The 14,780-nt window shown below is 41.7% G+C and overlaps 1 protein-coding gene and 1 long non-coding RNA gene across 4 annotated transcripts in view; one reads left to right on the forward strand and one right to left on the reverse strand.

Annotated features, from left to right (window-relative positions):
• The window catches only part of SUSD4 (sushi domain containing 4), a 74,333-nt gene extending 59,699 nt beyond the window's left edge, over positions 1-14,634 (forward strand). For all 3 annotated transcript variants that reach the window (XM_056357380.1, XM_056357381.1, XM_056357382.1), the window contains 4 exons: positions 9,483-9,674; positions 10,159-10,303; positions 11,974-12,356; positions 13,575-14,634. In XM_056357380.1, the coding sequence (XP_056213355.1) occupies positions 9,483-9,674; positions 10,159-10,303; positions 11,974-12,356; positions 13,575-13,603 (749 nt within the window). In that variant the 3' untranslated portion in view covers positions 13,604-14,634. The remainder of the gene's footprint in view (positions 1-9,482; positions 9,675-10,158; positions 10,304-11,973; positions 12,357-13,574) is intronic.
• Positions 1-14,780, reverse strand: part of LOC130157577 (uncharacterized) — a 42,142-nt gene that overhangs the window by 12,884 nt on the left and 14,478 nt on the right. The window contains exons 3-5 of the long non-coding RNA XR_008824941.1: positions 8,553-8,688; positions 4,524-4,704; positions 4,233-4,438 (exon numbers count right to left, since the gene is read on the reverse strand). This is a non-coding gene — a long non-coding RNA (uncharacterized LOC130157577). The remainder of the gene's footprint in view (positions 1-4,232; positions 4,439-4,523; positions 4,705-8,552; positions 8,689-14,780) is intronic.

Consider the following 14,780-nt stretch of genomic DNA (forward strand, 5'->3'; position numbering starts at 1 on the left):
ACTAGAGTGGCATTTCAGAATATATTCACTGCCTCCAGCAATACTTCTTGCAACTCAGGAATGAGAACCAGCAGTAAATGCTCAAATAGCAGCAGCCAACGGTATTTGTAAGCACCTTCACTTGGGCAACACCTCTGCATCGGTGTAAACACCATGATGGCCACAGGATGAAATAGGCTGATAGTGTTTCACCCTGGGGGTGATTAAGTTGCAGAAAGCAAGTGTGATAAAGAAGTTTAAAAAGATAGTTTTCTTTAGAGAAAAAAAAAAATCAGTCAGTAATTTTGCATTTTTCTGCACTGAAGACGGTTAATTCATTCATCACCCACGAGTGCAGAAACAATACGCATCCAGCCACCCTGTATGAGTGTGGAAGTTGAACACTTCAAGGAGCTGCTTATAGTGATTTGGAATATCTAGATTTTTGTCCTGTTGGGGAATGCTGAAATTCTTCTGTACACCTTTACCCACAGCTGAAGAGGCATGGAAAATTATTTAATTCAGAAAGAGCATGGTGACATGAAATACTAGGCAGACAAATCATCTTCTGTGGACACGGCTTAATAATCAGCCAGTCTCTAAACTCCAGCAGGTGTGTTGCAAAGTGCAAGAGAAAAACAACCAGGGCAGATTTTGAGACAGAATGAAACACAGAAGTGGGGGGTTGACAGCTGATGTTATGAGATGGGGGGGCTTAGAAAACAGTCTCCAAGTTGAAGACATTGTTTGAAGAAGACAAATACCATTCTCTTTCTAAGTGACTGCTCTTCTTTTGCATTGAAGAAATCTTCAGTCTTGGCTGTGAGTGAAATAGATGCCTTCTCCACTGTTCATAGTTTTTCAAGAAAGCAACAGAACAACAACTTGTAATCTGTTTCTTTTATGTCTTTTGTTTCTGCTTGATGCACAGGACTGTCACAGTAAATCATTGTTTTACACCTGCTCTACCACCTTTCAGAAACTCCTTAGCATTTCCAGAACCAGCCAGACATCCCGACTTTTTTATGGAGCCATAATTTCAGCCCTGAAGTTCCATGTTAGCTGCCAGATGCATGTAGTGTTTTATCCACAGTGCTTTAAATATGCTGAGGATTAGGTGGGCGAAAGCAGACAAAATTTCTCCCTGAGGGCTGTTTATAATATTAATCTTTGACTGTACCTGGCAGGGCTCCTCGGAAAGGAAAAGCACACTACATCGTCTACCTGGAAATCAAGTATTTCTGTGCTTTGTGGACATGTTCATTAAATTTGGCAAAACAGGGCAATCACAGAACATCTTCCACAAATGGAAGGAACTGTAGCTACAGACTCTATGCATTAGGAAGTCTACTCACTGTGTAAGTTTGTTCAGTTCCAGAGATAAAAACCCAATATTTAAAGGGTGGCAGTGTCACCAGTCAGCATAGGGAGGCACTTGATAACTAAATGTAAGTAACCAGAAGCCGATACTCTTCCACACCTTCCTAGCCTTGTAAGCTGGTTTGTGGTATTACAGTGCTAAGATGACCTGTTGGTTTTCCTCCCACCTTTATTTTTTTCCTGGTAGCACTCCACTGGGAAGGGGACCTTGTGCTTTTCCTTCTCCCAGGTGGTATAGCTTGATTTCCTCAGCATTCAGCTAAGCCCTGGAATACGGCTTGTCTGTTCCAGCATTCCTTCTGTCAATCCCTGGTGTCTGGTGTAGGCGACACCACACCTGCTCAAGGGATTCTTGCTTATAAACAAAAAAGAAAAAGCTATTAGAGGAAGAGGGATTAAAATAACATAAAAACACTACTATGTCCAGCTCACAGTGATCACTGGCTTCTTCAGACATCCCTGTTAGGTGCTTCTATCTGTCTGATTTTCTTAGCCAATTTCCCAACAGCTCTTCCTCTCTCCTCTACCTCCCTTCTACTAAGTGCTTTGACCTTTTCCAGGTCTGAGGTTATACTGTGACGCCAGTCAAATACCCAAGCCTTGGCTTGTTTTGAAGCTCTCCGATTCCTGCTTGTTAGGTGTCTCTGCAGCCCCCAGCATCTGCTCCTTGGAGTCCTAAAAAGGCCATTACTAATCATAAAGTCAAACTCTCACGAGAAAAGAAGGAACAAAACTAGAAGCAAGTGATGAAGAAAGCTAAAACAATCTGCTGTAAATGAGATCACAGTGGTCCAAGCATTCCCATGTGAATAATGAGTATAAACAATTCCTTAAAGGTAATTATGGGCCTCTTGCTAAACGAACACCTAGTTCTCTGTTGCTGCAAACTCATAAATTTTTGTGGTTTAAATGAAAATTGCACTTTTTAACTTAAAATTTACAGGAGAAAGATCACTTGGGGTGTGTTTCATCCTATATCTGTTGTGAAATGCATTTGAAACTAAAGCCTTTGGTATTAAGATCAATGTTTCACAGGTGTGCTGGGAACAGCAGGATTGTTGAGGATGAGTGTGAATTTGGCATGATGCTCCTGCAGGAGCTCAGCTGACTGCAACTGCAAAGTGGGCTTTGCAATGTGTAACTCCAGTAACAAGGAAGCTCTGTGTATGATAAGTCATTGTAAATCACTTTCTGTTTCCACTTAGGAATCATCTAATATTCAACTATTATTAAAATAGGCTTACAACTAGTTTTATACTGTTTCATTTAAGCTCATACAGCTGGTGTCAGTGATAGCAATTTTCAGCAAGATGGTGTTTGTCAAAGCTAGACCAGAGAAGCAGCTTTTCATTAAAAACTTAATTATTCAATTCATTTCACACGTTGTAGAAGGTGAAAAGTGCTTCTCACTGTGTGCATATTGAAAGGCTTACCTGGCTACTGCAGCTAGTTAGAATTACCCTGGGTAATTACTTTTGGCTAGGGGTAGAGCAAGCAGCTTGGAGTCCTGAGACCTCAGGTATGTTCTTAGCTCCTTGAACATGGAATTGCTGAATGGTTGAGAACAGGTTGCTTAACTGTTAGGTGTCTTTTCAGGGGAAAACATCTAAGTGGCATTGTGAAGGTTAAGTAATCGAGAAAGGTTAAGATGGAAAAGACTTTGGAAATTGCTAGCAATATTTTAAATAATTCTGGCTGTAGGCTTTCAAGAAATAAGTTCACTGGCAACTTCAGAGTTCAAAACAAGCATCTTGCAGCATTGTTACTTTAGATCATGTTTACTGTCAGGCTTTCTGTATTAGTGCTCACTGAGCTGTTTCCATCAGACTTTCTATTCTGGTATTACTATTGGTGCTGTTGTTTTGCTGTGGGATTCAGCAATCAGAAAAGTTCCTCAGAGCATGTCTTCACCTTCAAAACACAAATTCAGTGGCCTCAAAGTTTTTCTCAGTGTTCCAGTACAACTATAATAGGCACTAAGTCTCCCTTCACAATGCCAGCAGCATTTGTTACAGGAATGTATCATTAAGATACTGTTAAGCCGATACGCATGATAAATGAAAAGTTACTCTAGTAATGCTTCCTGTTCTGCTTCCATTTCTGAAGAGTGTCATTAGATATAAATTCTTGTTAAGCAGCTGTTCTAGACTGAGATGTTTTAACAGGGCTTATTCTAAAGCAACTGGGTTTGCTACTTCCTTCCTTTTACAAATCTTTTGATTTCTTCTTCAAGCTCTCAACTGCATATGAGTGGTTGCATCCAACAGTTTTTCTTCCATCCCGCTTACCATACTGACAACTTAATAGAATTTTTTTTTCAATTTTAGAATTAAAATACTTCTGTTTTTTACTATGAATTTTAAATCTAAGTATAGAATAGAGAAATAGTGGTTTTAATATTTAAAGTGCAGAAGTAATTTCCTTTGCCTCCTCGTCCTGTTGGCCATCTAGTCCCCTTTCGCCCATGCATTTCCCTATTTGATATTGCACTAGAAATACCAATTCTTGTCTACCGGTTTTTGTCTTGAGATCTTTTTGGCTAACAAATAAATCAGCAAATTCTCTAAACAGTATAGTGTCTTCAGAGTTTAAAAATCCACAACTATCTAACAGCTACCTTTTTTTGAACACCACTGATTTATTTTCTTTTTGTGTGATTGTTTTTTACAAACTCATAACTATTAAGAAGCATTTTCCTTTGTGAAAGATTGTAATGCCGGTGTTCCATGAACTGAATATAGGATATAGGCATTACATACCCCTCCATACTGACTGTGTTATAATGTGTTGTCATGTGTGTGTGAGAGGACGAGGAGCTTGAAATTAGGGCTCTGTATTGTGTGGTGCAAGTGTGATTCATGTGCTGGTAATACCTGTGGAAATGGCCAGGTCTGTCAGGTGAACTGGACAGGAATTGTTGACGTATGCGAGAGAGAAAGGCTTCTTGGTTGAGTATTTATTTTATTCTGAAGGTCTGAAGGGTGATGACGCTGAGGTAACCAAGGAACCAAGTGTTATTAACACAGTGTTCACAAAGATGCAGGAAAAGGAACAAACATAATCTTCATCTTCTATGTTCCTGTAAAAAAAAAAAAAGAATTTTCAGATCATTTGTACGCAAGCATGTGTTTGTCCGAAGGCAATGTATGGAAAAGGAACCTTACCGAGGCCCCAGAAGCCAGCCAGTAATGTCTCAGGTGGGGACCAGGCTACCCTCGATGGGTCAGACCTGTTGGAACTCGTACTTCTGCAGTCTCATGGAGTAAATCATGGCTCAAATTAAACGTTGGTTGGAATGCAGTAGACAGAAGACAGGTGTCCAGCTTTCTGGTGTTACTTAGTGTCCTGATATGCACAAGAAGGACCAGTGAGGGTCAGGAGAAGCTCTTGTTCTCTTCCAGTTTGTGAACAAACCAGACAGTGTGTCCACCTCTCTGATGACTATCTAGCGAGATACACCAGCGTTTTCCCTGCATGTAGGAACTGGCAGGTTTTTATCTGTGTCTTTCTCATTAGGAAGTTTCACCCTAATCTTTTCTCCCTGTCTGCTCAATAGACAGACATTCACGGTGTGTTTGGAAGGCATGGTGGGTTTTTTTTATTAGGTGCAAATGCCACTAACCCTGACCATCCCTGTGTCAAACAGGTAATGGCTGGCCTTACACTGGGTTTTTCTGCTAACCCAGCTAACCGAGCAACTAATGTCCTACATGAAAGGCAGACTAATAGCTAGAGAAAAAAAATCATACTATGCAAAAAATCAAAGGTGGAAAACAAGCTTATTCCTATCTTTTTTTTTTTTTTTTTTTTTATAAGCAAGTGCTCTGTATTTCAAGGCTTTTTTGCTTTTATTTTTTCACTCACATACAAAAGCGGGGCAAAACCTGAATAATTTACCTCCTACCTACTTTGACCGAAGACTAAACTGACTAGCCATTGAACTGACTAAAAAGAAGGTTTTGAGCACTGTAAATATCTAACTCCACTGTTATCTCTCTGCTAATGGCTTTTAAAAAATGATGTGTCATCTTTATTCTGTGCCATCAGTGTTAAAAGAGAATATGCTAATGGCAAAATATCTTCTCTCCCTCCTAAGGTTCCAGTGTCAACAGTGCAGAATTACTGCAGCATCCTCTGGGCAGAGTTTAAAAAGCTTCTTGGCTGTAGTGGATAGGAAAAATTATTGGCTGAACCCCATTTATTCCTCCAGTGTCTGGGCAAGTGGCTGCAGCCTGTGGTACCCTGGCGGTGACCCTGCCCCAAGGGATGCGGCTGTTGCAGTGCAGAGGCTGCGATGGGGGGAGCATGCGACGGAGGGGGCATGCCACCGGGTGGGCCTGCCTCTGCCTCTGCTCCAGGCCAGCATGTGCCAGTGTTCCTAGCAGAAGGCTCAGCTCCCCAGGTTTCAAGCTCTTCCTGAGAGCACTAATCTTTCTTTAAAATCAGTCAGAGCAGAAAGCCCATAGCTGATCTCAGGGGAGAGCCCTTGGCTCCAGCAGCTTCTAAGAGCAGGCAGGGAAGTCCATCAAATCAGGAATTCTTCCCTTCAACTTTTCTGAGTAACAGGTGTCTTGAGCATTCCAGAAGGGATTTGTTTGCCATATAAACACACTTGTTCATTCTTTTTGAAAACGATTAAACTTTTCAGCTGAGAATGCAGAGCTGTAAAGTTCCTCTAAATCCCCTTACAGCCTGTGGCCAATTGCTCTGCAAAGACAGATCCAGGATCACGTGCTGCAGAACCACGAGCACACACTGCCTGAATTATGTCCACTCCTCTGACAAGCTCCGAAGTTAAGGACACACGCATGTGGTCTTTTAATGTTGGTCATCAGAAGATACTACTGGATTATCTATGCTGGATGTTGTAATTGGCACATTGCAGTCTCAAAAGCCTGATAAAGTGAAGATGCTGAAAGCTATTGGTAGTAAACATTTGATGTCATATTTAAGAACAGCTGTAGTACCTAGGGCTTTTTTTAAGCTGTTAGAGCTTCCTGAAGTAAAATTCACTTCTTTCTGTGATTATTTATCATTCATACTGCTGTTGGCTTTGATGGTAAAAATGTACTTGTCAGAGACACCTTTGTTTTAATCAGTTTGCAACTGTTTTCATTCTGTGGGTTTGATGCATTTGCCTGAAGGCCTGTAATTTCCAAATACAATTAGGGCTGATCACTGGGAATGCCAGAATTTTAACTTGCCTAGAAAATTTCAGTGGGCTTAGGTTTGCCACCTGAGTTTTCTTCCATATTTGATCTGGCACATTCCTTTTAATCTGTGTAACCAGTGTCGTACACTGGTATCCAGCATAAACAAGAGACCTGACCCTGTAAGACAACTAGCTCTGCACTAAAAATCTTCTGTCTTTGGGAGCCAAGGGTGTTCTGCAGCTCTCCAGACTTTCATAATCTTGCTTTTCTATGATCAAAACTAAGGCCAATTCATGGCTGTCCTTCCACTGACTTCAGAGGATCTTGGGCCAGGATGACCATGGGAATGGCACGAGCTGAGAAAGGGACTCAGTGTACCACGAACTGCCTCAAAGCAAGTTCATTTTCTGTTGTAGTGTATCTCATTTGACTTGATTCGGACAAAGAGGCTGTGAACCTGAGCGTTACTGTTTGTACACGGGGGCTGGTTTGCCCATACAACTGTTGAGAGATCCTGAAACTGGCTGAACGTAAAGTTCACAGGAGGTGGTGAGCGAGTGAGAAGCCAGCTGATGTAAGAATGAAGCACTGTTTTCAGTGAAGCTAAGCACCCTCATTTTCAAACCTGCTCCATTGCATCTGCTGGTTGTAAGAGTATTTAATGCAAGAGGTGTTGGCAGGTATGACCATTTAAAACTTGACTCGTAACTAATAATTAGTAACAAATGCTCGGCAGTGCATTGAAGAAATGTTTGCAGAAGTTTCCAGGCAGCACCAATACAAAAGCATTTCACTTGAAATATGGAGGGTGTCAGTGGAATGGGTGGCACTCTTTCTTTTTCTTAACACTGGGGATATATCCCACACAGAGTGATGCTCTTGTTTTCAGGTTTTATAAGATGCCTCTCCATTTGTAAACAGACTGACAGCTCTGTATCTGAGTTGTCCCCACAGTGTATTGTTTTTAATCTGCCTGGAAATGTGTCATTCCTGAGCTGATCCACATTGCTGGGACACCAGTTTTGAGGCTTTTTTTTATTCAGCAGGCTGCTTTGGCTCTTAATGACATTAAGAGGTTAGGGCTGAGGCAGCAGGTACATTGCTGGAGGGGAAAATTCATTTCTCTGAGTGTTGCTCTTTGTGATAAGGTGTGCTCTACTTGCTCATTGCTAGAAGGGTACTGGGCATCTACACATCTCTTGCAGCCTGCCGTAGCTTGACAAAACTCGGTTGCAATGGAGCTTAAATTGCTGTCTTCCTTTGTTCTCATGCTCTAAGCATAGATAATAAAAATATACCAGGTTTCCTTATGGTAGGCCAGAATTGTTGCTTTCACTGATTGTTTTCTTTTTAATGGAAGAATGATCCCTGATATGGACAAAAGGTGCTTTCCTACTATTTGAGTCCGACACCTTTGCCCTAGCCTTAAGAAAATTGTTTTCAATCTTGAGTTAACTTCCCAGTAAAGCATTACTCTTTTTTTTTTTTTGTGGGCCCAGAGACTTTGGAAAGCATGCAGAGTATTGAGGATGTGAATTTTTATGTGAGCTACTTGCTCTGATTTCAAGTTATTATTAAGCCTTGCCAGTGAAAATGCAAACAAAACCATGTCCCCAGGGGATGGGGAATAGACATTGCTGCACATTGTAATCAGCCTCTCTTGAAGATTCATTTAATATCTTGTGTATTTTTTTATGAAATGCATTATTCATGTAACAAGATTCACAGAGAAGCAGCTGAATTGTAATTTCTGGGAAGATTCTTCTTCGGAGAGATGGCATTTTCATTATTTAAATCAATGCAGTAGGTCTTGCCTGCGTGAGGGAGGCATGAAGGGAAGGGAACAGCCTGTAGATGGGGCGCTGAGCCGGTCAGCTCCTGCCTCGGACGGGAAATAAACCAAGCCATCCAGTAATTTAAGTCCTTTTTGGGTCAGTATGTAGCCATTTGAGACTTCATTACACTTTGTAGGTGTTGTTGGTTTTTTTCTTTCCTCAGTGTTAGAAGCACTTAAGAAAATAGTGATCAACTAACACTTACTCAGTGGAAAAGTTTCCTCTCATAAAAATACTGCTTGCGAGCTGCGTTCCCTGCCGCTGCTTCCTAGCGAGTGCTCCCTCGGTTCTCCATCAGGTTCATCTGCCCAGCCTTGTGAGAGGACATCTTGTTTCAGGGTCTACAATAAAAGTTCCACATGTTTATATTGCAGTTCTGTCTTATTTACCTAACCTTACGTAAACCACTGTACTTAATTAACACAGACTCGGCCTCTGTTACATTTAAGACCTTTCTCCACCAGCAGTCCCGCTGAGGTCAGTTGGGCTGTTCAGAGATAACAAAACACAAATAACACTGGTGGAGTTTAATAATATTACAGTGGTACAGACTGTAAGTGCCTAAGCAACACTGTGTGCTGTGCATCTCTTGCAGCACAGTTGATGGCAAACTTATTTTTGAAAGCAAGTATTTAGGAATTTAATTAGTGCATATAACCATTTAATTATGTTAATGAAACAAAAAATAGGATGTTACAGCTGCATTTGAGATGCTTCATGAGGAGAGGGGTTCTGCTTATTTTGACTGTCCCCCTCCATCCCCATATAGCCATTTTATGGGCATATGGGCCCCCTTTTGTCCTCCTTTCACCCTCCCCTTCCCCCAGAGGATGGGGAAACTTCCCAGATCCCATCTGTCGGGCCTTTAAACAAGCAGGTGACAGCAGAGCTTGCTGGTGGCACTGAGAGCCAGAAGGGACCCCTCGGCAGGCGTTGCCACGTGCGAGGTGTGTGCATCCATCCGTCCTGCGGCTGGGCACCTGGCCTCCCAGCAGCAGTGCTCTGGTACTGCCGAGACAAACCCCAACCCGCAGAGAGCCTGAAGGGTGCCCTGTGCATTCTGACACGCTGAAGCTACCCAGCGGTGAGTTGCTGGCATTAATGTTTTTTCTCCTTTTCTGTTTATTTGCCCAAGTTTGTCCACTACCTCCAATGGTGAGTCATGGAGACTACATCTGCCACCCGCGGCCTTGCGAGCGTTACAACCACGGGACGGTGGTGGAGTTCTACTGCGATCCTGGTTACACCCTCACCAACGACTACAAGTACATCACCTGCCAGTACGGAGAGTGGTTCCCCTCCTACCAAGTATACTGTGTCAAAACAGGTACGAGAGCAGCAGTGTCATTTCTCCTATGCTCTTATATTCCTTTTTTTTTAGAGCAAATTTTTTGGTCTGTAATGCCAGCTGAACTTCATCTGCTTCATGGTTAAGTGATGAACATTGATTTTAAGATACTATTAAATATAGTACGTTTCCAAGATCCTGACTGATCCTAAACCATTTCACTTGTTAGCTCTTCAAATCTGTATTTTTAACACCTTCTGGATATTTTTATGTGTACATAAGCTAAGGTCATGATTGCATGTACAAAAAAAAAAGTCAAGGGGAAAAAGCAAGGTCCAGCCCCTGTGGCAGCTTAATGTTAAGGTTGCTTTTGATATATGGCATTGGGTTCATGTGTCTTTTTACAACATACATATAAAAGATGTCTTGTCCTAACTGGCACTTCTGAGTATTGCTGAAGGTTTAATACAAAATAATAACGGTGATAATCAAGCACAACTCTTGTATTGCTTTTTTGTTACAGAACAAACCTGGCCAAATACCCAGGAGACCCTCCTGACTACATGGAAAATAGTGGCGTTTACTGCTACCAGCGTTTTATTAGTACTGCTACTGGTTATTTTAGCCAGGATGTTCCAGACCAAATTTAAGACACATTTCCTTCCACGGTTTGTACTGTTTTCTACTTTTTGCAGACTGAGGGCCTTGGTTTGGTTTTCCCATTCAGCACTGTTGCTGAGGAGATGGAGTGGCCCACAAGCCTTGCAGATGCCTTCTGCTCTGAGCAAAAGTCTCTGAACCACAGTGTGGAAGGGCACCCCCAAAACCCCACAGTAGTCCTTTCTGCAACGAAGACAAAAAAAAGCAAAGTTTGCCATATCCGCTTTGGGAGTAATTACAGCTCTGCTGCTGAGAATTGTGGCTTCTGCATGTAAAAATAGCTGACAGTATTTTTAAATACTCATTTTCAGGTGCTGGGGGAATTAATTTTTTAACTACTGTAGGCTTAGTAATGTAAGTTTTAAGAAAGAAATTTTTTTCTCTATTGAAAGATTTATATTAAAAGTTTGCTTTCCCTTCATGAGTATTATTTTCACCAAAATTCATAAACATCTTCTACATAAACACCTGTATAAAATACCATGTAGCTATGAGCATTTGTCACTGACTCTCACAGCATTCCTCCTGAGACCGATAGGTGGGTATTACTATTATTATTATCGTCACCTTACAACTGCAGAAACAAAGGCAGGCATACTGAGTTTTAGGCAAAGCTGGTCTGTATTGGGGTTTACACTTTTTTATAGTTTCTAGTCTGCTCAGTTTGCTATGGACTGTGTGACTTCTCTCCTGTACTTGCTTTTTCTTGTCTCTTTATTCTACCACCTGCAGAAAGGAGCAGTAAAAAAGCTGTATGAGAGTAAATATGTCTCCATGCCAATGCAGCAGAAAGGACTTGGTGATCTTAATGTTAAATAAATATATGTACATAAAAGTATACACATTATATAAGTAATGTGTCAATTTATATAGATATAGATACGTGCGTATATACAGTATATGGGGAGTAGTATACATATACATAAGTAACTAGGAAGATCTCTGAGGTAATGGGTTGCACTACAGATAGCTTTATTGCCTGTACTTGTCTAGCTTATTGAAATAGCTTTCTGTCCTCTCCTGTTTAGTTTTTTTTATGTCCTGGGACCCATTCCCTCCTGCTAGGACTATACTGTGATTTAATTAGCTACTAAACAGCTACTTTAGGGTTTAACAGACCCTCCCAATTCATAGAAATGTTTTGCTTAAAAAAGAAACCAGCTTAGCGTACTGGTTAAGGAAGCCTTCATCCTTTGAAAGTAAAACCTGAAGGAGACCAAAAATCTGGCCACCAAAGCCCTGTCATCCAGCAGTAGTCATCTCAGTGCCCGCTTACGTGGGCTGTAAACACTTTTGTGCTTTAGCACACATCTTGCCAGGGGTTCAGACACTTTTGACTGGTGAACTACATCTGTGATTTTATATCCGTGATACCTGCCGGGCACAGCACAGCAAACGGTGCTCCTTATCTCTTCCAAGCACCTGTTCTCCTTCCCATCCCCAAACTGTTCTTCACGTTACTGGTTTCATTTTTCCAATTGTAACAGATTCCCCCTGACTGTCAACCTGAACAAAGTTTTGCAAACCTGTGAAGGAAGCGTTTCTGTGAATGTTAATGACCCTGTAGCTTCATTTTGCATGACTAGACAGTGCTGTGTTTGCTTAAGTTCAGCAGTAGCTCTGAGGTGATTCTGACGTGCTCCTGCTGTCTGTCATAACTCGTCTGTGTTTGACGTAGAGGCAACCAGGAGGGCTCCATGGGTGACCCCGACTTTGTGGTGGTGGATGGCGTTCCTGTCATGCTGCCTTCCTACGATGAAGCTGTAAGCAGCGGCTTGAATGCTCTAGCACCCGGATACTCGGCTACCGCGGACCAGGGGCACATTTTGCAGACAGAAGATCAGAATCCTCCCGCTTATCCTGGCCCCAGGATCACAGACATGCTGCCTAGTGAGTCTGAGACCTCTGACAGCAGGTCGGGCTGCTCTGAACTGCTCCAAAGTTTGTACCCGTCCCCGGCATGCCAGGCAGCAGCACTTCCCGGTTCAGATCGAACTGACGTATCCCATAGCACTGCCGGGGAGGCTGCATCCACGAGTCTGCGGATCGATATTGCAGATGGTGAGTCTTGCATAGGTGCAGTAAGTGAGTCCATAAAGAGGAGCCATCGTTTGTACTGTCAGAGCAGGAGTAAACCCAGCTGACTTGCTTGTCCTTTCTCCACGTTTTTGTCCACATCCTAATTTGGACATTTTTTTAATCGTACTATTCCATGGTCATAGAGCATTGTGTGTGCGATACATCCTTGCTACCTGTGGTGCAAGGGATTTGAACCCCAGGCCAGAAGGTTCCTGTCCAGACCCCATAACAGCAGTCTCACCAACAGGAATGTCAGGAAGCACCTGTGTACAGCAGCGAAGCCAACCATCATCTTGCCTGTGTTGGTCTGTTCATCTGCTCCTCAACTCCTACGCTCACAGCTCCCTCAGATGCCATGGCTTTTACAGCAAAGAACAGGATTTTCTTCTTAAAATGGAAAGCAAATCATGTTTTCATACTCAGTCAAAATTAGCAGCCTTTATTAACAAACTCATAGTGTCTGTGCACAGAGCAAACTGTTCAGTCTGGGGCATGTATGCGTCGAGCCATGGGCATGGGAGTCACAGCATAAGGGGAACATACCCACAGGACCATGTAGGAGCAGGGGGATTGCCATACGTTACTGTCTGCATTTAAAATGAACGTGAGCATGCATTGGTATCATTGCATTGAGTTCTAATGGAGCTGTATGGTGCGCTGCTCAGCGTGTTAAGGAAGCCAGATAGCTTTCCTTGGAGACATTTCCATGGAGTGGCTTTGATCCTGCCCTCCACTGTCACTAGAAGTCACTAGGCAAAGAGCTGAAGCCCAGTGTCCTAAATTCAGTGTGGGTGAAGGTCTGGGTGAAGGAAGTCTTCCTGCTTCATGGGGCTGGGACTAACTTTCAATGGTATCACAAGAGGAAGAGGACAGCTAGAAGGAGGAGGGAGAAATTACGATGCCAGTAGAAGTCCCTGCCTACTCTGAATGCTGTTTCAGTGATTAATGTAGTAGAAAAGATGTTTGCATTTAGGTTTTTGTGGGCCTAACTTTTTTTTTTTTTTTTTTGGAAAAGCTGGGTGGTTTTAGTAGGATGGGTGTTAGAATGTAAGTGGGTCTAGAACTGGCAATACCATATGTCTTGTCAGATTTTTGCAATGTCCATTCCTTTTTTGGTCAAATTGCTAATACTAATACTCTGCAAAAGTAAAAAGGGAAGGTACAATCAGCAATCAAATGCTATTTCTTTTTTCCCCCTAGAGATTCCTTTGATGGAAGAAGACCCTTAGCCTGCACAGACACGTGTCTTCATCGTATTGCACTGTTGGGTGACATGAATCGTGAGGATTTAGAGATAGAAAAGACTATCTGGATTTGGGGAGGGTATTTTCCTGCTTATCAATCTTCCACACGATGATGTCACCAGACTGGGTGTACATCTTAATCCACAGAGGGGATAACAGCATCAGCATTTGGAACAGCAGCAGTTTTATGAATGAATCCTGGGGATTTAATGAAAGCAGATGTAGAAAAAGAACTGTGGCTTTTTAGAAATGAAATGTATATCTGCATCGCAGAAAGTCATATGGTTCTGTAAGAAATGCTATTGGATTTTGATACTAACTGCCTCACAAAAGCATGTCAGAGTATGTACATTTGCTTATAAAGACTGCTTTAAATGGTCTATGGACCTCTAGTTTATGAAGAATCCTTACAAGTTTAAAAAAATACTAGTACTGAAACGCAAAAAGAGAGGAAAGATCCTCTTTGGCTTTCCTATGATAATCAGGAAGCTTTTGATTTAGTTGTTGGTGATTTTGTTTCAGACCATGTCTGCAGAAAATAGAACAGAAATGATGGGATTCATATATACTTTGATGTATGATAGCAAATATATATATATATATATTTAAAAACTCTTAAAGAGAAAGAAAAGGAAAGACTCCCAGGTCACGTAATGATCTGGAGATTTTTTTAAAGGTAAGGCAGAATTTATATCATATACAATATTCAAGGTAAAGTACTGATATTTGTATTTATGCAAGACTTCTGTGACTACATTGCATTTGATAAATCCTGCTATAATATGAGAGATCTAGAAAATGTTAAAATTATGACATATGTGCTTAAGAAATGTTGAACTGCCCTGCTTCAACCTTTCTTAAGCTCTTACAAATACATATATATACACTAGAGTAATCTACAGTCATAGCCCAGAGCACTGCCTTGTCCCTGTACGTTGTGGTAGTATTCTGAGCCATTATTGTAGAATACTTTTTAAAAAAATAATAAAGTTCCATTTCCGTTCTTTTGACTTATCCGACTGTGTGTAGTTGGCCTTTTTTTCCTTTCCTCACTCCTTTCAGCAGCTGCCACCTGAAGGCTGCGATGGCAGCAGAACACCTGCTCTGTGGCATTTTCAGCTTTATATTCATTTTCCAGCTACAAATGCAGAGAGTAGTGTTG

Source organism: Falco biarmicus, chromosome 12 (genome assembly GCF_023638135.1).
Source record: "Falco biarmicus isolate bFalBia1 chromosome 12, bFalBia1.pri, whole genome shotgun sequence".
Classification (NCBI taxonomy): domain Eukaryota; kingdom Metazoa; phylum Chordata; class Aves; order Falconiformes; family Falconidae; genus Falco; species Falco biarmicus.